Below are 21,631 nucleotides of genomic sequence, written 5' to 3' on the forward strand. Positions count from 1 at the left end.
TCTCTTCAGTGTAGTCTTGAATTTGTTCAGTACAACCTTCACCTCAATGCAAGTTCCTAGTATTTCAAGGGCTGCAGAAGCCACACAGCACTGAGAAAGTAGGAGAAGGGAAGGCCTCACACCCAGAGTGCTAACAACTGACTTTCTGTGACCACTGCCCCATCAGTGCCACTCTCTTGCAGGAACAATCTTGCCCAGCCTCTCCTATGTCCCTGCCTCCTCCTTGGTAGGTCCAAACTCCTGGCTGGGCAAGGTGTAGATGAATTGTTCCTGTTGGTGGGTTTCAGTGTGCTGCATAGAGGCTCAGAAACAATCCTGTGAGTCAACCATGATGCTGGACCAACTTCCTGCTTGGCTAACCCCAGTAGTCTATGGGTTTCTGCTTCTCCCTCTTTGGATCCAGGGTGAGAATCCTGCAGGGAGCAGGTGGGGTAGACAGGGACCAGGGTGAGACCTGCCACATTGTATAGAGCGGAGTTTGAACTTGGAGAAGGAAGGGAGAAATGGGCAGATGATGATAAATGATAATGTGGGAAAATTGTTCTACAAAATGCCAAGGGTGGAGATCATATAGGTCAGAGAGGGTCAAAGATGCCTGAGGACACAAAGGAGTGAGCCCAACATGAAAGAGTTGGAGGTGCACTGACATGTTAGGGATTCTGGACATTTCACTCCTCTGTGCATTGTTGCAGCTATAACTGTAACTGCTACTGGATCTGCTAATGTAATAATCGTACACACTATCCTCTGTTTCTGAGTTGGTCCCCTTCATTGCCCTTCATTCATCAAGTTGAAATGAGATGCCCCTGGGTTTCTTTCATGTAGGTATCAACAATGGACAAAGGCTTGGCTTAACTTCTAGGGCAAAAGAGGATCTGACCTGTGCCAACTACACAGTCCCCAAGACCTTATCAGGAGCTCATGCCAGCAGAGAGTTGTATTCATCAACCTCTGATCCCCTCACCCCAGGGTGGCCCTGTTGAACTTCCCTACCTTCTCTTATTTAATGTAGTTCCCCTCACCTTGCCCAAGGTCTACTCCAGCTAGATTCCCTTATCTGTTCTTGATCAGGTTGTGGCTAGTGATTCTGAGATAGTGAGTCCAAGATAACAAATGTAAATATCAGAAGGAGCTGGTTGTACAAATCTTGCTATTCAGAAGACCTGGGGTTTTAACTCTCCTAATTCAAGGGTCACCTTTTGACACTGCATGGCTCAACTTCCTCATATCATTTCATGAGGGACTCCAAGCAACACATAGGCAGCTGGTCTCTAACAGGATCCTATGAGCAATGTTTATCCTCTCCTGTAACAACTATGAAACATGAGTGGCTGGTGGCCACAGTGAGGTCCAGGATCAGAGTTCCCATGTAGCCAAAACTTCTTGTGTAGACAACATGGAGGTCAGTGGTATTATCTTTGGACTTGGATGTTGGTAAATTAATGTCACTGATGTACACTTGTGGTTGTTATCTTGGCTTCACTCATACCAGGTGACCTGAAACTTGCTGATTCACAAATAGCTTCTGGGGCAGGAGAGTTACTTTTCTTACAAGAACAGGTCAGGTTTGTGAATTTCTACAACCCGAAGGTGATATTCAGGGAGGGAGGGTTCCAATGGTGGTGGGATTGGTACTGATGACAAAATGGCCAGGGATTGTGAGCAGGTGTTTTACAGTTATCAAATGTGACCACAAACAAAAGAGGTCTCTGTATGAGGTAGGAAAAAAACTATGTATGCAACAACCATTTAAACAATTATCATGATTGTACAAACAGGTTGATATGGACCATAAGATCATTTCAAATTGCCTCCTCTATTCTTGATCCCCAACAAAGCCAGCCAGGGTTTTCACAATTGGATAAGAGCTGTGTGACACACTACATGCAACCCTATGTCTTCTTGGCATATTTTATACCTCCAGTGTGAGTTCTTGAGGGCTGGGAATGTTCAGTCCAATCCCCAGAGTCATGCTAGTGCCTTGTAAAACCTGTTAGGCTGCTGGAAATGATGCTTTTTCTCCAGTACATAAGACCCAAGCTGGGAGCTATCGGCTTAATGATGCTATCAAATCCCAAAGAACCACAGAGAGCCTGCCTGGTAGGAAGGTCTGGGTCAGGTCAGTGAAAACAGTGGTGTTGGAGTACAGTCATGCAGGAAGAAAATATGTGAAGCCATTGAACCTGCAGATCAGAGGACCTTGCCAGGCTGAGCTGTGGGTGGCATAGAGCCAACAGGAGCCACAATGTGATGGGACACGCCCAACTCTCATGTGCATCTCTCTACCCACAACTCAGCCAGCCCCATCAGAACCACACACACGGGTGTGGGGAAGCCTCATCCATGTGAAGGAGAGCAATGTGGGAGTCCATACCTTCCTGGGCATTCCCTTTGCCAAGCCACCTGTAGGATTACTGTGGTTTGCCCCTCCAGAGCCCCCTGAACCTTGGAGTGATGTGAGGGATAGCACTTCCTAACCACCCATTTACATGTGGAATAAGAATTTCCATGGTGGGATGGGTACCCTGGCCCAGGCTTCGTATTTCTCCCATGTAAACCCCACACTCCATTTTTTTCTGCATTGCAGCATTTCCCAGGTAGATTTTTACAATGAATTTGCTGAGATTCAGTGGGTGGAGCAACTTTGCCAGACTCATAGCTCTGGCTTTGCATATGAACAGTGCTAGGCACCAGGTGCTAAAGCACAGAGATATACTTGTGCCATGATTTGGATCATGTCAATTTTTCTCTGCCACCAGGGGAGGCATCCCTGGGAAAGGTTCACTTTGGCTGTATGGACCTGGCAGAGCTCCTGGTCCAGCAGCAGATGCTGCAGATCCCTGAGGAGGGCAGCAGTGGGGGCTCCTTGATGAGAAGCCAAGCTCCACAGTCACTGTGCCAAGACAAGGGACCAGGTGGCACTGGCTAAGGAAAAGTCTATGTGCTTCCAACTATAGACATGGTGGAAGGAGAATGAAGTGCCCTGTGGTATGGATTTGGATTTCAGCAATGTCCCACTACCCTATGAACTTCATTCATTCATATTACCCTGGTGTGGTAGCAGCAACCCTGGTCAGGCTTTAATTGGCACAGAGTGAAAGTGTAAATGTCAACCCTTGTAGCCAATGCTTCTAGGAGACTCCATGAGACAAGATTTCCAAGGCTTATGGGGAGGGAAATCCAATTCCACCAGCAACATGAAGGCTTCCTGGAGGTTAGAGCTCCATCCTAGCTTGAGATGGAGAGCCTCACCCAACCTAGGCATGTGGTCTACACCATGGTTGAAAAAGACATGAGAAAAAACTTTAAAAAAGGCACCAGTGCAGTAGAAGTTTTCAGTGGCTGGGAACAAATCTAACCTCAAGTTCAGATTTTCGACCATGGAAAGAATGCTGGAATAGTTGTCTACTAGTATAACCAGGTGTCTGTAAAATGCTGATACAATGAATACATAGAAGATGGTGAAGCTAACTATACCTTCTTTTTCCATGTCTAAAGACTGACTTTATCTCAACATCTATTCACCTGCCAGTGCCCAGGAGGGCTCTAACCTGCCGGTGAGTATCAGGACTTGGTTGGCCTCAATAGAAGGATATTTCTTCTGCAAGATTACTCATACTGACAACAGCCTGGACTCTGAGGCGGTGTGAAACCTAATAGAAGTTTCATTATCAGGCTCCAAACACCACTTGCCAGGAAGGGTAAATCACCAATGGTAGGTGATGCAGAGTCCTAACTGCTCCCAGTTGATAGAGGTCTTGGTTCTTTAATCAAACAAGAACTCACTGTACTAACTTGAGCCCAGAATACTTACTGAGGTACCCAAGTGTTGAAAGTGAGACAATGGGTGAAATGCCCCTCTTCTTTCCACTTTAGGTGGACAAGAGAGTAAGGGCACCAATACTTCAGCTTAGAGCCATTAATTCAGACTCAGATTACTGGAGTGGACTTGTGACCTTCACCCAGAAATAAGTCCAGGAGGTCCTGAGGGAGTTCTTTCCATGTTGGCAACTGCCCATAGACAAAGCCATGGACAGTGTAATAGACAACAAAGGTAGGAAGGGACCTCAATGAGAATCAATACCAGCCTGTCTTGACTTTCCCAGGTGCTGGTGTGGATCCATGATGGTGGACTGGTTACAGGTATGACTTCCTTGTATGATGGATCCAAGCTGGCAGCCACTGAGGATGTGGTGGTAGTTATTATACAGTATTGCCTAGGAGTCCCAGGCTTCTTCAGGTGAGCATGGGAATAAGATGGGCAATGAGGGCCAGGCAGAGTCAGGACAGCCCCGTGAGACCCTTGTCTCTGCCACTTCTTAGCAGTGGAGACCAGCATGCCACTGGGGCAACTGGGGCTACCTGGACCAAGTGGCCGCCCTACGCTGGGTCCAACAGAATATCGCCCACTTTGGAGGCAACCCCAACCGTGTCACCATTTTTGGCGCATCTGCAGGTGGCACAAGTGTGTCCTCACATGTCGTGTCCCCCATGTCCCAAGGACTCTTCCATCGTGCCATCATGGAGAGTGGGGTGGCCCTGCTGCCAGACCTCATCTCCAGCTCCTCTGAATCAGTCTCCTCAGTGTGTGCCCTCAGCCGCTCTGATCCAGATTTACCCTAAAAGTCCCTGGTTCACTCTGCTTGCTTGGGACTAAAAGGACCATGGAGGTAACTTGGGAAATTCTTGGGAAGTGCTAAGGGCTCAAGGATAGAATCCATATCTCTCAGCCTCACAGAGCCTGAGAATGGTCTGTGGCCCAGCAGTCTACACCCAAGATTCTCCCATGTGGACCTAATCATGTAAGCAGAGAGGATGGCCCCTCCTGCCAAGCTTCCTGCGCATCGCAAAAATAGGAACAATTTTACACCTACAGTAATCCACACACTATACCTAAGAGATCTAAAGTAACTTGCATCAGTCTGGGTCTAGGCAAACCTCTCTGGCTACTTCAAAGGGTGAGGCAGCCCTGTCTGGTTGCTTTCCAGATGGTGGCCAACCTGTCTGCCTGTGAGCAGGTGAACTCAGAGGCCCTGGTGCGCTGCCTGTGGGCCAAGAGTGAAGAGAAAATGCTGGCTATTACCAAGGTCAGGCTGAATGGTGTGGTGGGGGTCAGGCAGGGGAACTTGCCCTCTTCTCCATGAGGGGAAAAGGAATACAGGGAGAGAAACATCAGTCCTAATACTGTGTACTAATAAATCTCTTCTTGTAGCTCTGGATAGGAAAGGAAGAACAAGGTAGGCTATCTCAAGTTTTGTACTACTTCTGATATGTGTGGGAGAGAATTCTGGGGAGACTTGGGATGGGGTTGACATAAAAAGAGGATAATAGAAAATATGTGTTATGTGATCTCAAGTCCTGATCATGGATGCCTCCTCAGACCTTCAAAGTGCTCATCACCAGAGGTGCTCATCATAGTCAATGCTCCATCCTCAATTTCTAGGATGAGTTTTGAGGTTTTGACCCTGGAGTGGTGGATGGGGCCTTCCCACTCAGGCACCCAAGGAGCTGCTGGCCTCTGCTAACCCTGTCCCTAGCATCATTGGTGTCAACAATGTTGAGTATGGCTGGCTTCTTCCCCTGGTGAGACCTAGTTATGAATTATTAGCAGTCTAGGGAGCCCATCTGCCAAGTGTATGAGTGGCAGGAGGTGCAGGATAGAACAGGACATGATAATTTTATGATCAAGCCATCCCAAACTTAAACTGTCTCCCCACCAATCAGATATGGGGACTTGCTGAATAAACAGAAAGAACTTGCTAGTTGTTATGCAAAACACAGTAGGACTCATGTTAAGGATCAGGACACCTGCACCAATGGATTGGGCATCCCAAGATATTTGGTAACACTGTAACCTCCAGGAATACAGAATGAGATATGTGTTTCTGGCAGGGTTACTCCAGTTGGCTCTTTCCTCCCTCTACTAATCTCCCAGTCCAGGTGCCAGCTCCCCACCCAGAGGCTGCCTCCTCCCTGCCACTGCACAACCTGCCTAGCCTGACTCTCTCTGATCTACTTGGCACAGAACTTGCCTGCTGAGTGTGCTCACCTGCTGATGGAAGAGTTACATGGAGGACACCGAGGCCCCCCAGGCCTCCCAAGCCCAGTTACAAGACATGATGGGGATTTCATGTTTGCGATGCTTACACTGCAAGTAGCGTATTTTCAGTGTGAATACATCTGTGTCAGAGTCCTGACTACACAGTGGACAGCTCAGAACTGTAATCCCATGGCAGCTCTGTAGTATCCAAGTCCCCACACTTGTCTTTCTCAAGATCCCAATGCCAGACACTTGATGTCCCACATGTCAACAAATTCCAGCCGTAAATATTGATCATTCTGGTCAAACATGGACCAGTGGAGCAGATCCTCGCTGTTGAGGTTCCTATGGACACACCCCAGGAGGAGAGGGTGTGAGGGTCATTCTCAGTCCTTGTGAGCCTGGACCCACCCACCTCATTAGGGTCATGCCAAGCAGCCCAAACATCAGGAGTGGGGTGGCGGGGAATCAGAGAAACTTTTCTGATATAGGAAAAAAGGCCTTCTCCCTAGTGTCTGTTCCATATGGATCTGAGCCACCTTACAGAGGTGAGTACAGATGTTTCCACAAAACTGTCTCTGTGCACTGTTTCTATGTGAGTGAGCCCTGGGGTTTGAGGGGGAGCTGTCACATAAAGATCATGCATGCTCACGAGGTTGCCCCAAGGGGATCACTAGGTGGATCCCATTCCAGACAGTCAGGGTTAGGAATGTTATCTTACCCATTCCAGGTAAAGTTGGCCCAGTATTTCACCATCTTCCTGCTCAGTAGCTCCTTCTCAGAAAAGTCATCTGCACAGAAGAGAACAAGCATCTCCACTTGAAACAATTTCAGGATGTCTACCGCTGCTCTCCACCCTCTATTCAACTGTGGTCTGATCCTCCATACCAGGCCTGATCCTCTCCCTCTGCCCCACCCAGTTTCAAACACTCCCATTGTACAACCTTCCATTACCCATCCCAGCCTCCAGCTGAATATACCAGTGTGTATTCCTGGACTAGAGGACATTTCTACCCTCAGTCCTGGAGAACAATTAAGGCAGATTCATCACTTCCAATTATCAAGTCTGTACCCATGCCTTAAACCTTATTGCAGGTGGGGACAGTGTTGGGAGAACAGGCTGCTTGGGAAAAGGCTTGGATTCTAAATACCTGCAGCTTTTTGAATGGTAATATTTTGTACACTTGATCTTGTCCTCTCTCTGAGTTTAGTTAGACCATGAGGAGAATCACCTACAGGTATTCTAGTGTGGCGCATTCCACCTTATGGAAACAAAAAAGACTCACAGCTTCTGCCATACAAGGAGGACCCGAAGACAAAGTCAACCTCATTGCCATGGCCAGCCTCACATGCAGGGGCTTGAGGTCCTGTATGAGGCCGTGAGGATGTTGGAACTCATACAAGTAGACAGGGGCATGGGAATCTGGAGGTATAGACAAATTATGATATAGTGACCCCTCAGTTGGAGTTGTCCTTGCTCCTCTTTGGTGAGAAGATAGCTAGGTTGAAGCTGGCTGGAATCTGGTCTGTGAAGTGAGAAGCCTCAGGCAGGAGGAGGCCTTGCAAAGACCAGAGGTGCTCATCACAGTCAGCGATACATTCTCTGATTTTGAGCATGGACTTTGAAGCCAAGAATTGTATATCCCTGCCATCTTCCTGGTGACCCCAATGGGAAAAGCTTTGGTTAAATCATGGCTTGAATTTCCCATCTATGTTATCTTAGACTAGAAACTGAAGGTCTAAGTTTCCTCTTCTGAAAAGTGCCAGTGATGCCTGTGTCTTAAAGGGCCAGGTCCTGAAGGCCTCCAGGCTGAAGTTCTAGACCAAGACCCTACCCCAGAAGATCTAGGAGCTCAAGGGGACTGAGGAGAAGCACGTAGAGCTGTAGGGGTCTATGTCGGGAGGACTGGGCTTGAGTATACAAAGGGTCAGCAGGAGGTGCTCACGCATTTACCAGGAAATAGGAACTGACTCTAACATTCACTTAGCTGCTCATCCTCTCTTTTTTCTGCCAGCCACCTAACCAGCCAATCCTATGAACACTGCCTGCATGGTATTCATGACCAACTTGCCTAAGCACTCTCTTGTTAGACACACTCAATAAATGCGCCCATGGCTGGATGAGCCTCTCTGGTGATTACTGACCTCCGTTCCCCACTGGCCTGGGCCCCTTGCTTCCTTACTAATCTCGTCTCCCCCATCTCTGTTTACTCCAAGACACCAGCCCCTCTTGAAATGAAGAGCTATTGATCATGTTACCACTACCCCAGGGTCAAATGCCCATGTTGATCCTTCGGTAAGCCCCATTTTTTTCTCTAACTTCCAAGTAGATAGCAATTAGGCCCATTTTTTTTCTAAGTGTCTCTAAGACCCACACATACACATACACACATGTGCACAAAGTGCTTTGTTATGGACTAGTTTATTTTCAATTAAATTCACCCATTCACCTGTGTAGTTTGGTAAATCTGAACATATATATGAGACATACATCCACTCTTATATCATGTGTTAGAATGTTTCTTTCATCCTAAGAACTTCCTTCACATTCTTCACAGTTAATTATTTCCTTTTACTTGGGTTTTTTTAAACACCAGGTTGTATTTGTTTGTTTCTTATTCCAGTACTAGGACTTGAACTCAGGGCTTTGCCTTCTCATTTGACTTTTCCTACTCAATGCTGGACCTTTATCACTTGTGCCAGCCTACACTTCTGGCTTGCTCCTGGTTAAATGCTTGTAAGAGTCTCACAAACTTTTCTGCCTGGGCTGGCTTTGAGTCTTGATCTTCAGATCTCAGCATCCTGAATTGCTAGGATTATAGGTAAGAGTCATTACTGCCTCATCAATTGTTTTTTAGTTGCTATATAGAATATATAGATATATATGTACCTAATCCCTTACATATATTCACACACACACACACATATGTACATATATGTGGGAAAATAATAGCCCAACGTGGCATATCACATTAAGGGAGTTATTAGTGGTTTATAATCATTATGATAAATACTTTGAGAATCATGTAAACTTCTTTTCTTTTATTGAGGAGTGCTTCTGTAAATGCACACACCACTTTTCATCCACCCACAAGTGGATATATATCTAAGGATAACACATGCTCTTTTATCTTCTTGCTTTTTTTATTGGTGGTAAGGCTTTCACTCACAGCCTAGGCACGGTCCCAGAGCTTTTGTGCTCCCGCTATAAGCCACAGCTCCTCTTCTATCTGCTATTTTTAATCAAGATATTTAGAACATTTTCAAACCCAACTTTATGGATACGTATGCTTTCATTTGTACTGGATTCTACTCTGTGTTTTTTCATTGCTTAATTGGAGATAAAACTGTCACCAAATGGCTTTGAACCAAGATCCTCAGATCTCAGCCTCCTGAGAAGTTAGGGTTGCAGGTATAGTCACCATCACTCAGCATGTGTCTCTGATGCTTTTTTCTCTATTTCTCTTTGTCTGTGTCTGCCTCTCTCTCTTTCTCCTTCTTACTCACTTTTTCTTGCTCTAGGTCTGTCTCTTTCTCTCTCTGTCTATCCTGGGCCCTCTCCTGATCTTTGTCCAGATCACTAGGTATATGTAAATTTTCATTAACCTCCTCAAAGATACAGAAATGCTTCTAAAACCCTTTCATTCCATGTTTTTACTATTAGCGTGGTTATTTGGATGCCAGGGTCTCTGAATGATGGTTCAGGAAGTGGCAGGGCACCCAAGGACCTTCAGCTCTGCAGTGGTGCACAGCCACGGTATTAAGAAGAAACATTATGATGTTCAGTTAAAATAAGTGAACTTCTTACTTGACCCTGAACATCAAGGACTTAGACTCTCAGCCCCTCAGCTCAAGTGCTAATTGGATTAGGAAACAAAGGTCAGAGAGCTATTGAGTCTGATTAGCCAAATGTCCTTATCCTGAGGTTCCAGACTAGTGTCTTGATTAACTAACACTCCAGCCTCACTTTCTCCCCTTATCCAGCAGTAACCCATTTGGCTAGTGCCAGGTCAGGACCTTGTACCATGTTATGCAGGAATTTAATCAGAAGAAACAGAGAAGCCATATCTTCGAAGGTCCAATTGGGAGTCTCTATTGGAAAGCTGGCAACTGCAAGTGGACTCCGGTCTTACAGACCTAAAGCCCAGAATGTAGCTTACACAAGGTTCTTAAAGACTAAGCAAACTATATAGGGAATTACTCAGTGGCAAGCAAAGCTTTCCATCTAGGGGAGCTGTTTCAGGGTGAGCAAATCAAACCACCAAGGGACATAATCAAAGGTAAGCATTATCTGTAGCAAAGCCTTCCTGGGGCTAAATATCTGCAATTCAAAGAATGGCATATCTAATTTCTATGCAGTTTTGGAGCTGTGAAAGGTCCCCACCACCCAGCAAGGTGCCAGGATGGCTATGAGGACAAGGCATGTCACTTAGAACCACTATCCTTATTTCACTGACACCCCTGCTTCATTCCCTCCTTTCTTCAGCTATGATCCAGTTTGCATGGTATCTATATCTATATCTCACTATTAGTTACTTTCTTACCAACTCCCACCAGAATGCATGAGTGGAGCCACACGAGGGTGGGCTGTACTTAACTGTCAAGAGATTGAGCTCTGAAGATTGCAGTTTGAAGCCACCTTGGGAAGGAAAGTCTATTAGATTCTTATCTTCAGATAATCAGCAAAAGCTAGAAATGGAGCTGTAGCTCCAGTGGAATGCAGCACCAGCCTTGAGTGAAAAAGCTAAGTTGAAGCCCCCATAACAGAGAGAGAGAGAGAGAGAGAGAGAGAGAGAGAGAGAGAGAGAGAGACAGAGAGACAGAGACAGAGACAGAGACAGAGACAGAGAGACAGAGAGACAGAGAGACAGAGAGACAGAGAGAATCCAGGGACAGAAGAACCAAATTAGTTACCTTCTTATCAGCCCCTACCAGATTACACTACCATTCTCATGAACCTACTACAAAACCCTAGCATGTAAGCAGGAGAGAATCTTTAAGCTTTAGCTAGAGACTCTGCAATAAACATGTGCTGATGGTGATCTGTCCCTTTGTCTATTCTCCAAACTATGACTGACAAGAATAATTGCTCGAGTCTGGGTAGAATGGTCTGGGACCAGGTCCTGGGCCAAAGTTCATTAGATTGGAGACCTTGAGTATATACATCAACCCTTATATCTGGAATGGAGTTCAGAGAATCTTTACCTAAGTCATGCTAGGAGAAATGAGTCCTACAGGAAGTGTATTAAGAAGGAGAGCCACCTCGCCAAGCTGTAGGTTCAATTGGATTATACACTGGATTGAAAATCAAAGCTGGTTTTCACTGGCACCATTTCCTCTGGGAAGTCAGGCTGGGCAGCAGCTCTTGGGCCCTGTTGTCTCACTCCATCCTGGCAGGATCTTTGTGTTTCACACATTCCTGATTACAGATCTGCTCCTAGATTAACACAGGCCCAGAGACCCCTGTCTCCTTGCAGTGCTGCGACCAGCAGGTTCCTTTTAAATTATTTTCATATGGGTAAATGACTACCCTTGATCTCAGACACCAGGGTGGGTAACCACAGGTTGGAGGGGAATGGGTCCTTAAGAAATGCCACAGATGGGGGCTGGGAAGGTAACTCAATGGTAGAGTGCTTGCCTTGCATGCATGAGGCCCAGAAGTGGTATTGTGGCCCAAGTGGTAGAGTGCTAACCTTGAGCTGAAGAGCTGAGGGACAGTGCTCAGGCCCAGAGTTCAGGCCCCATGACCAACAACAACAACAAAAAATGCCACAGAAACAAGTAGGTTTAAAGGGACCAGCCATTCCATTTAGGAAGGCATCCATGAAGACCCTCAGACCATGACTCTGAGGGATGAGGAACTTGAGGGGAATTGGTCATCTATGAACAATGAGATCAAGGGGGAATTTCAACATGAGCACTGGGATAGCTCCCTGTCTCTGCTCAAATGTTCACCTTTACCCCATGGGCTGTAGGGGGCATTATGCATCTGTGGGATCCTAAGCCTGCTTCTCTGAAGACCAGCCCTGAATTTCTCCAGTACAACCTTCACCTCAGTGACAGTTCCCAGTATCTCCAGGGCTGCAGAAGCCACACAGCGCCTCTGGAGGAGGACAAAGGAAAAATAGGAAGGGAAGGGCTCACACCCAGAGTGCTAACCACTGACTTCCTGTGCCCACTGCCCCATCTATGCCCCTCTCCTGCAGGATCAACCTTGCCCAGCCTCTCCTATGTCCCCACCTACTCCCTGTCTGGGCAAAGTCTAGGTGAATTGTTCCTGTTGATGAGTCACAGTGTGCTGCATAAAGGCACAGAAACCATCCTTGCGAGCCAGCCATGATGCTGCACCAACTTCCTGCTTTGCAGACTGCAGTGGTCTGTGGGCTCCTGCTTCTTCCACTCCTGAGCCAGGGTAAGACACCTGCAGGGGACATGGGGGAAGGGGGACAGGGACCTGGATGAGATCTGCTACCTTGTGTAGAGCAGAGTTTGAACTTGGAGATGAGAAAGAGGAAGGAACATGTGGAGATGACAGATAGTGTGGGAAAATTGTGCTATTTCAGCCACCACAAAATGCCCATGATGATGATCATATAGCTCAGAGAGGGTCGTAGGTGCCCAAGGAAACAGAGGAGTGAGCCCCAAATGAAAGAGTCTGAGATGCACTGACATGTGTCAAGCAGACTCGGGGATTCTGGGAGATGAACTGACATGTGTCAAGCAGACTCGGGGATTCTGGACATTTCCTTCTTGTGTGTGTTGTGGCAGCAGTAGCTGTAACTGCTCCTGCATCTGCTCATGTAATTGTTATTCACACTATCCTCTGTCCCCAATTGGGTCTCCTTTATCCCTACAAAAGTATCTTGGCATGATCCAATAGGCCCCAGCAAATGTTTCTGGTTCTGGAAGAGCTCTACCTCCCCAGAAATACATCATGAAGTTGAATTGAGATGCCACTGGGTTTCTTTCATGTAGGTATCAACTCTGGAAAAAGGCTTGGCTTAGCTCCTAGGACAAAGGGAATATGCCCTGTGTCTAGCACAAAGTCCTCAGGCCCTTATCAGGAGTTCATGCCAACAGAGAATTATACCCAGAAATGATTGTGCAACTTTTGATACCCTCACCCCAGACCAAGCTAGAGTGGACCCTGATTAATTCCCTACCCTCTCCTATTTAATCTGCCCTCATCTCACCCAAGGCCTACTCCTACCAGATTCCCTCCTTTACCTTCTTTTTTTTTTTTTTTTTGCCAGTCCCGGGGCTTGAACTCAGGGCCTGGGCATTGTTCCTGAGCGTCTTTTGTTCAAGGCTAGCACTCTACCATTTGGGCCACAGCAATGCCAATTCAGTTTTTTCTGTTTATGTGGTACTGAGGAATCCAAGCCAGGGCTTCACAGATGCTAGGGAAGCACTACCCCTAAGCCACATTCCGAGCCCCTTACCTGCTCTTGATCAGGCTCTTGCTAGTGATTCTGAAACAGTGAGTCCAAAATAACAACTACAAATATCAGGAGAAGTTAATTGTCCAAATCTTGCTATACAGAAGACCCAGGGTTTTAAATCTCCTAATTCAAAGGTCACTTTTTGCCTCTGCATGGCTCAGGTTCCTCATAACATTTCATGAAGGGCTTGAAGCAACATGCACGTAGCTGGTCTCTAACAGGAATCTATGAGCAATGTTTACCCTTTCCTAATGCTTACCCTTTCATAACAACTATGAAGCATTAGCAGCTGGTGGGGCCACGGTGAGATCCAGGATCACTGTTCCCATCTAGTCAAAACTTCTTGCGAGCTGGGCACTGGTAGCTCATGCCTGTAATCCTAGCTACTCAGGAGACTGAGATCTGAGGATCATGGTTCAAAGCCAGCCCAGGCAGAAAAGTCCATGGGACTCTTATCTCCAATAAACCACCAGAAAGTGGGAAGTGGCTCTGTGGCTCAAGCAGTAGAGCGCTCACCTTGAGCTGAAGAGCTGAGGGACAACACCCAGGCTCAGAGTTCAAGCCCACGACCGACAAAAAAAAAAAAAAAATAACCTCTTGCAGAGACAACCTGGAAGTCAGTGGTATGTCTTTGGACTTGGAAAGACATTGGGAAATTGCTGTCTGTGTTGTCTATTTGTGGTTGCTATCTTGGTTTCAGCCATACCAGGCAACATGAAACTTAACTGATTCACAAATAGCTCCCAGACAGTGCTTAGGGGCATAGAGTTACTTTTTGTATACAAACAGGTCAGATTCATGAATTTCTGCCTGAATTTCAACCTGATGGTGATAATAAGGAAAGATGGCTCCAGTGGAGGTGGAATTGGTACTGATGACAAAATAGCCAGAGATTGTGGCTCTGACTGGATATCTTAAAACATCTGAAGGAGCAGGAATTTTGGGACTACCAAGTATGAGCATACACAAAAGGGGTCTCTGTCTTAAGTTAGGGGAAATATAGCCAATATATGCATTATCCACTTAAACAACTATCGTGATAGTTCAAACTAAGTTGATGTGGGCCATAAGATGATTTCCAATGGCCTCTTCCCTCTTCAATCCCCAACACAAGCCAGCCAGGGTTTTCACGAAGTAATCAAAGCTGTGCGACTCTCTCCTTGCAGCCCCTCTTCTTGGCATTTTTTACACCTCCAGTGTGAGTTCCTTGAGAATTGTTAGTTCCTGGTAGTTCCTAGTGAAACCTCTTAGGTTGCTGGAAAGAATGCTTATTCTTCCACCACCTAAGACCCAACCTGGAAGCTCCTAGGGCTTAATAATGCTATCAAGTCCCAAATAACCTCAGGGACCCTGCCTGGTTAGAAGTTCTGGGTCAGGTCCAGTGCATACACTAGTGCTGGAGCACAATCATGCAGCAAGAAGGTATGTGAAGCCATTGAACCTGCACATCAGAGGACCTTGTCAGGCTGAGCTGTAGGTGGCATAGAGCCAACAGGAGCCACAATGTGAGTGGCAGCTGAGGGGGCACACCCAACGCTCATGTGCATCTCTCTACCCACAGCCCAGGATCCAGCCAGCCCCATCAGAACCACACACACCGGGCAGGTGCAGGGCAGCCTCGTCCATGTGAATGACACCAATGTAGGAGTCCACACCTTCCTGGGCATTCCCTTTGCCAAGCCACCTATAGGACCACTGCGGTTTGCCCCTCCAGAGCCCCCTGAGCCATGGAGTGGTGTGAGGGATGCCACCTCCTACCCAGCCATGTAAGTTCTTCCAGGGTGAGAATTTCTGTGTTGGGATGGGCACCTGGTCCCAGGCTGAGTTTTTCTCCCATGTAAACCCCACACTCCATTTCCTTCTGCATTGTAGAATTTCCCATGTAGATTTTTCCAATGAATTTGGCTGTGATTCAGTTTTGCCAGGCTCATTTTTCTGGCTTTGCATATGATCAGTGCCATAACACAGAAATATACTTAAGTCAGGACTTGGATCACGCCAATTGTTCTTTGCCACAAGAGAAGGCATCCCTGGGAAAGATTTGCCTTGGCTGTATGGACCTGACAAACTCATGGTCCAGCAGCAGATGCTACAGACCACAAAGGAGGACAGAGTGGGGAGAAAGCAAGCTTCACAGTCACTGTGCCAACTCAAAGGGCCAGGTGCCACGGCTGAGGAAATATCTATGTGCTTCCAACTGGAGACATAGTGGAAGGAATATGGTCTGGATTTGAATCTCAGCAATGTCTCACTACCCTATGGGTAACTGACCATTCATTCATTCTACCCTGATATGGTGGTAGTAACCCTAGCTAGGCTTTAATTGGCACATAGAGAAGGAGTAAATGTCAACCCTTGCAGACAATGCTTCTAGGAGACTCTATGAGTCAAGATTTCCAAGCCTTAAGGGAGAGAAATCCAATGACCCCAAACAATGTGAAGGTTCCCTGGAGGTGAGAGTTTCATCCTAGCTTGAGATGGGGAGTCTCTCCCATCCCAAGCCTGAGGCTTGAACTTTGGTTGGAAGAGACATGAGAGAAGATTCTTCATAACAGGCACCAGTGCAGCACAGGTTCATAGTGGCTGGGAACAAATCTAGCCTCCAGATCAGATTTGTGACTATGATACAAATGCTGGAATAATTGTCTATTATTATAACCAGGTGTCTGCAAGATGCTAGTCCAATTAATACACTGATTACGATTATTTTGAACCTCAATATACCTCCCTTCTCCACATCTGAAGACTGCCTTTACCTCAACATCTATTCACCTGCCAGTGCCAATGGGAGCTCTGCCCTACCTGTGAGTATCAGAATTTGGCTAGCCTTGGTGGGAGGACATTTCTTCTGCAAGACTATTAGTAGTGGGAAGAAGAGCCTAGGATCCGAGGCGGTGTGGAACCTAATGAGAAGTTTCCAGTTCCAAAAACTAGTCACCCAGGGCTGGGAAGGTGGCTCAGTGGTAGAGAGCTTGCCTTGCATGCATAAGGCCCTGGGTTCCATTCCTCAGCACCACATAAACAAAAAGAAAAAAGCTGGAAGTGGCGCTGTGTCTCAAGTGGTAGAGTGCTAGCCCTGAGCTGAAGAGCTGAAGGACAGTGCCCAGACCCAGAGTTCAGGCCCCACGACCGGACCCAAAAAAAAAGCAAAAACAAAAAACTAGTCACCCAGGCAGGGTAACACAACTGGTATAGGGATTCAGAGTCCTAGGTGCTCCTAAATGTTAGATGCCTTGGCTCTTTAACCAAACAAGAACTCATTCTATCAACCTGAGCCCAGAAGACTCCCTGAGGAACCCATGTGCTGAACTTTGAGATCACCCAACTTGAGGAATATCTATTGTGCCAATGCTAGTATGTGATCCTTTTGACTCATAGTAAAGTGAGACAATCAGGGAAATGCCCCTTTTCTTTCTACTTTAGATGGGTAAGAAAGTAAGGACACCAATGCTCCAGTCTTGGAGATATTAATTCATACTTGGATTCCTGGAGTTGACCTCAAGGATAGTGATTGAACTTGCCACCCTCACCCAGAAGGTCCCTGACAGTCCTTCCTATGTTGGCAAGTGCCCACAGCCAAAGCCATGGACAGTGTAACAGACAGCAGAGGTAGGACTGGGGATGGATAAGAATCAATAGCAGCTGTCTTGACTTTGCCAGGTAATGGTGTGGATCCATGGTGGTGCACTGGTTATGGGCATGGCTTCCTTATATGATGGATGCAGGCTGGCGGCCACTGAGAATGTGGTGGTGGTCACCATCCAGTACCGCCTGGGAGTCCTGGGCTTCTTCAGGTGAGTGTGGGATTGAGTTGGGCAATAAGAGCCAAGCAGAGCCAGGACAGTCCTATGACCCTTGTCTCTGCCACTTCCCAGCACTGGAGACCAGCATGCCACTGGAAACTGGGGCTTCCTGGACCAGGTGGCCGCCCTACGCTGGGTCCAACAGAATATCGCCCACTTCGGAGGCAACCCCAACCGTGTCACCATTTTTGGTGAGTCTGCAGGTGGCATGAGCATATCTTTACATGTTGTGTCCCCCATGTCCCGAGGACTCTTCCATGGGGCCATCATGCAGAGTGGAGTGGCCCTGGCACCTGGCTTAATCACCAGCTCCTTTGAGGAGATTGTCAAGGTGAGTACTCTCAGCCATCCAGCCCAGACCCAGTTTCACCCTTCATCCTCACAGCCTCTGGTTCTCTGTTTTGTGGGAACAACAGGGACCAAGGAGGCACCTTGGAAATATCTCCCTGGGAACTGCTGCAGTGTTAGGGGTCAGAATCCACACCTCTCTGCCTCACAGAAGCTGTGTAGGTTCTGTGGCCAAATTCCATCATCCTTGACAGAATTATGCAAGGAAGCAGGGGAGAATGGCCCCTCTGGCTGAGGCCTCTGAGCATCAGAGAAGTGGAAACAATTTCATTCCTGCAACCCCACACTCCATACTCTGGGAGATTTAAGAGCACTGCACCCATCTGGGTCTGGGCAAACCCATCCTCCTTCCTGGAATGATGAGGCAGCCCCTGCCTGGTTGCTTTACAGGTGGCCAACCTGTCTGCCTGTGAGCAGGTGGACTCAGAGGCCCTGGTGCACTGCCTGCGGGGCAAGAATGAAGAGGAAATGCTGGCTATTACCAAGGTCAGGCTGCATGATGGGGATGGGGTCCGGCAGGGGAAAAGAGATAGGGTGTGAATCACCATAATACTCTGAACCAATGACTCTGCTCACGTAGCCCTGGAAACAAAATGAAGACTAAGGGAGGCTGACCCAAGTGTTGTATCTCTTGGGTTGTATGTGGGAGAGAATACTTGGAAGAATTGAGATGGCATGAAAGTAACATGAGGGTACTGGAAAATATGTGGTAGGTGATCTCAACTCCTGATTGATACTTTCTCAGTCCTCCCCAAACACAGCTGGTGTGGTGGATGGGGTCTTCCTACCCAGGCAACCCAAGGAGCTACTGGCCTCTGCTGACTTCCACCCAGTTCCAAGCATCATTGGTGTCAACAATGATGAGTTTGGCTGGCTCCTCCCTGTGGTAAGACTTAGTTATAACTCATTAGCAGTCTGGAGAGCTCATCTGTTATGTGTGTGAGTGGCAGGGGGTGCACGATGGTACAGGGCATGAAACCATCATGACCATGTAATTCCAAACTTAAGCTGTCTCCCCACCACTCAGATCTCAGGATTTGCTGACACCATAAAGGGAATAAATAGACAGACCTTACCAGCTATTATGAAGAATACAGTAGGACTCATGGTAAGAATCGGGACACTGTACCAATGGATGGGGAACCACAAGGTATGTGTTCACACAGTAGCCTCCACAATACAGGACAGGATATGTGTGTGTTTGTGGTGGGATTACACCAAAGCTTGTCCTTTTCTCCCTTATACTATGTCCCACTCCAGGTGCCATCTCCCCACCCACAGGCTGCCTCCTCCCTGCCACTGCACTGCCTGCCTAGCCTGACTCTCTCTGATCCTCTTGGCATAGAACTTGCCTGCTGAGTGTGCAAACCTGCTGATGGAAGAGTACATGGGGGACACTGAGGACACCCAGACCCTCCAAACCCAGTTCCAAGACATGATGGGGGACTTCATGTTCGTGATACCTGCACTGCAAGTAGCACATTTTCAGCGTGAGTAGCTGAGGCCTGACTGCTCATAGGACAGCTTAGCGCTGTGCATCCCAGGGACCCTCTGTGATGTCCAAGTCCCCACCCTTGTCTTTTTCAAGTGCCAGGCACTTGATGTCCCATAGGTCAGTAAATTCTCCTGGCTACTGTAAGAGCCAGGCATCACTGGCACTTTAAGGAAGTGGAAACTTAGTGACTGGTATAAGACCACACCATAGGAAATACATGCTATGATTTAACCAAAACTTTTCCCATTGGGGTCACCAGGAAAATGGCAGTAACATACAATTCTTGACATGAAACCCCATCCTAGAAGTCAGAGAATGGATCATTGACTGTGATGAGCACCTTTGGACTTTGCAAGGCCTCCTCCTGCCTGAGGCTTCTCACTTCACAGTCCAGATTCCAGCCAGCTTCAGCCTAGCTATCACCAAAGATGAAGAAAGACAACTCTATCTCAGAGGTCTCCACATCATAAGCTGTCTCCACCTCCAGGTTCCCATGTTCCCGTCTACTTCTATGAGTTCCAACATCCTCATGGCCTGATACAGAGCCTCAGGCCTCCGCATGTGAAGGCCGACCATGGCGATGAGGTTGACTTTGTCTTTGGGTCTTCCTTTTGTGGCAGCAGCCGTGAGTCTTCTTCATTTCTGTAACCTAGAATGGGCCACACTAGGAATCCCTCTAGGGTGATTCTCCTTGAAGTCTACATAAGGAAACTGAAGCTCAGAGAGAGGACAAGATCAAGTGTGCAAAATCTTACCATTCAAAAAGCTACAGATGTTTAGAAGGGAAACCTTTTCCCAAGCAGTCCTAACCCTGTCCCCACCTGCAGTAAGGTGTCAGACATAGGTACAGAGTGGATGGTTGGAAGTTATGAATGTCCGTAAATGCTTTTCAGGGACTGAGAGTAGAAAAATCCTCTGCTCCAGGAATATGCATAGGTGTACTCAGCTAGAGGCTGGGATGAGTAATGGGAGGTTGTACGATGAAAGTGCCTGATTCTGGGTGGGGCGGAGAGAAAGGATTAGGCCTGCTATGGAGGATCAGACTACAGTTGCATGGAGGGTGTAGAGCAGAAGGAGGCACCCTGAAATATTGTCTAAAGTATGGACCCTTGTTCTCTGTGCAGCTGACTTTTCTGAGGCAGAGGAGCTCCTGAGCAGGAGGATGATGAAGTACTGGGCCAACTTTGCCCGGAATGGGTAAGATAATTCACCGAACCCTGCCTCCTCAGAATGGGGTCCACCTAGTGATTCCCTTGTGGCATGCTCACAAGCATTCATGATCCTCAAACGCCAGGACTCACACAGAGACAGGGCATTGTAGGTGCAAGTCACTCTCTCTTGCCCCAGAAACTTGAAAGATTGAGCACAGTTTGTGGAAACATCAGCACTCTCTTCTGTAAGGTGGCTCTGAGCCACATGGAACACATACTAGGGAAAGGGCCTTGTTTTCCTATATCAGAAAAGTTTCCCTCATTCTCCCCACTCCTGATCTTTTGGGCTGCTTGGCATGACCCTAATGAGGTGATTGGGTCCAGGCTCCCAGGGCTCCCAGGATGACTCTCACCTCTCACCCCGACCTCCTGGGGTGTGTCCACAGGAACCCCAACAGTGAGGACCTGCTCCATTGGCCCCTGTTTGACCAGAATGAGCAGTACCTACAACTGGACATCCATCCTGCTGTGGGCCAGGCCCTGAAGGCCTCCAGGCTGAAGTTTTGGACCAAGACCCTGCCCCAGAAGATCCAGGAGCTCAATGGGGCCTCACATCTGAGTGTGACACATTCGTCACTATTTTTTTCCCTCTTCTCTCTTTATTCTATTTTATTTTATTGGTAATGAGGATGTTGTACTTGCTCAGTAAGTGTTTTGCAACTGAGCTACATTCCAGTCCTCTTTGTTATTTTTAATCAAGTTGTTTAGGACACTTTCTAACCTAACTTTATGTAGATCCATGCTTTCATTAGAATTGGATTCTATTCTGGGTTTTGGAGAGTGTTTAATTGGAGCTAAACGTATCACTGACCTTCCTGCCTGGGGTGACTTTGAGCCAAGATCCTCAGTTCTAGACCTCCTAAGAAGCTAGGAATATAGGTGTGAGCCACTGGCATGTGACTTGTCTCTGATATTGGTTGTCTCTCTGTGTCTATGTCTATGTCTGTGTTTGCCTCTCTATATGTGTCTGCTTCTCTTTCTTTCTTTCTTTTCTTTTTTTCTTTTTTTTTTTTTCTTTTTTGTCATCATGGGGCCTGAACTCTGGGCCTGGGTGCTGTCCCTCGGCTCTTCAGCTCAAGGTTAGCACTCTACCACTTGAGCCACAGCGCCACTTCCGGCTTTTTCTGCTTATGTGGTGCTAAAGAATTGAACCCAGGGCCTCGTGCATGCAAGGCAAGCACTCTACCACTAAGCCACCTTCCCAGCCCCTCTCTTTTGATTTTTATCTCTCTCATTCTCTCTCATTTTCTCTCTATCCTGTCTCTGTTTCCTTGTCTTTGTCCAGATCATTA

The 21,631-nt window shown here is 47.3% G+C and overlaps 1 protein-coding gene and 1 pseudogene across 1 annotated transcript; both read left to right on the forward strand.

Moving 5' to 3' along the window:
- The first annotated feature begins 328 nt into the window (after positions 1-328).
- Positions 329-5,616, forward strand: LOC138806883 (pyrethroid hydrolase Ces2e-like; annotated as a pseudogene).
- A 6,737-nt stretch (positions 5,617-12,353) lies between these two features.
- Positions 12,354-21,110, forward strand: LOC138806975 (pyrethroid hydrolase Ces2e-like). Its single transcript, XM_069992490.1, has 12 exons — positions 12,354-12,452; positions 15,044-15,248; positions 16,145-16,286; positions 17,143-17,276; positions 17,358-17,616; positions 18,024-18,119; positions 18,379-18,519; positions 18,661-18,741; positions 18,979-19,123; positions 19,616-19,753; positions 20,253-20,325; positions 20,726-21,110. The coding sequence occupies exons 1-12, from the start codon at positions 12,377-12,379 to the stop codon at positions 20,961-20,963; spliced, it is 1,728 nt and encodes a 575-aa protein (XP_069848591.1). The 5' UTR covers positions 12,354-12,376; the 3' UTR covers positions 20,964-21,110.
- Positions 21,111-21,631: the final 521 nt, after the last annotated feature.

Source organism: Dipodomys merriami, unplaced genomic scaffold (assembly GCF_024711535.1).
Source record: "Dipodomys merriami isolate MVZ:Mamm:240054 unplaced genomic scaffold, mDipMer1.0.p SCAF_41, whole genome shotgun sequence".
In the NCBI taxonomy this organism is placed as follows: domain Eukaryota; kingdom Metazoa; phylum Chordata; class Mammalia; order Rodentia; family Heteromyidae; genus Dipodomys; species Dipodomys merriami.

Coding starts and splice junctions, on each gene's coding strand:
- LOC138806975 (XM_069992490.1), top strand. CDS start 12,377: ATGATGCTGCACCAACTTCCTGCTTTGCAGACTGCAGTGGTCTGTGGG. Junction 12,453..15,043: donor TCTTCCACTCCTGAGCCAGG/GTAAGACACCTG, acceptor CTCTACCCACAG/CCCAGGATCCAGCCAGCCCC. Junction 20,326..20,725: donor GCCAACTTTGCCCGGAATGG/GTAAGATAATTC, acceptor GTGTGTCCACAG/GAACCCCAACAGTGAGGACC.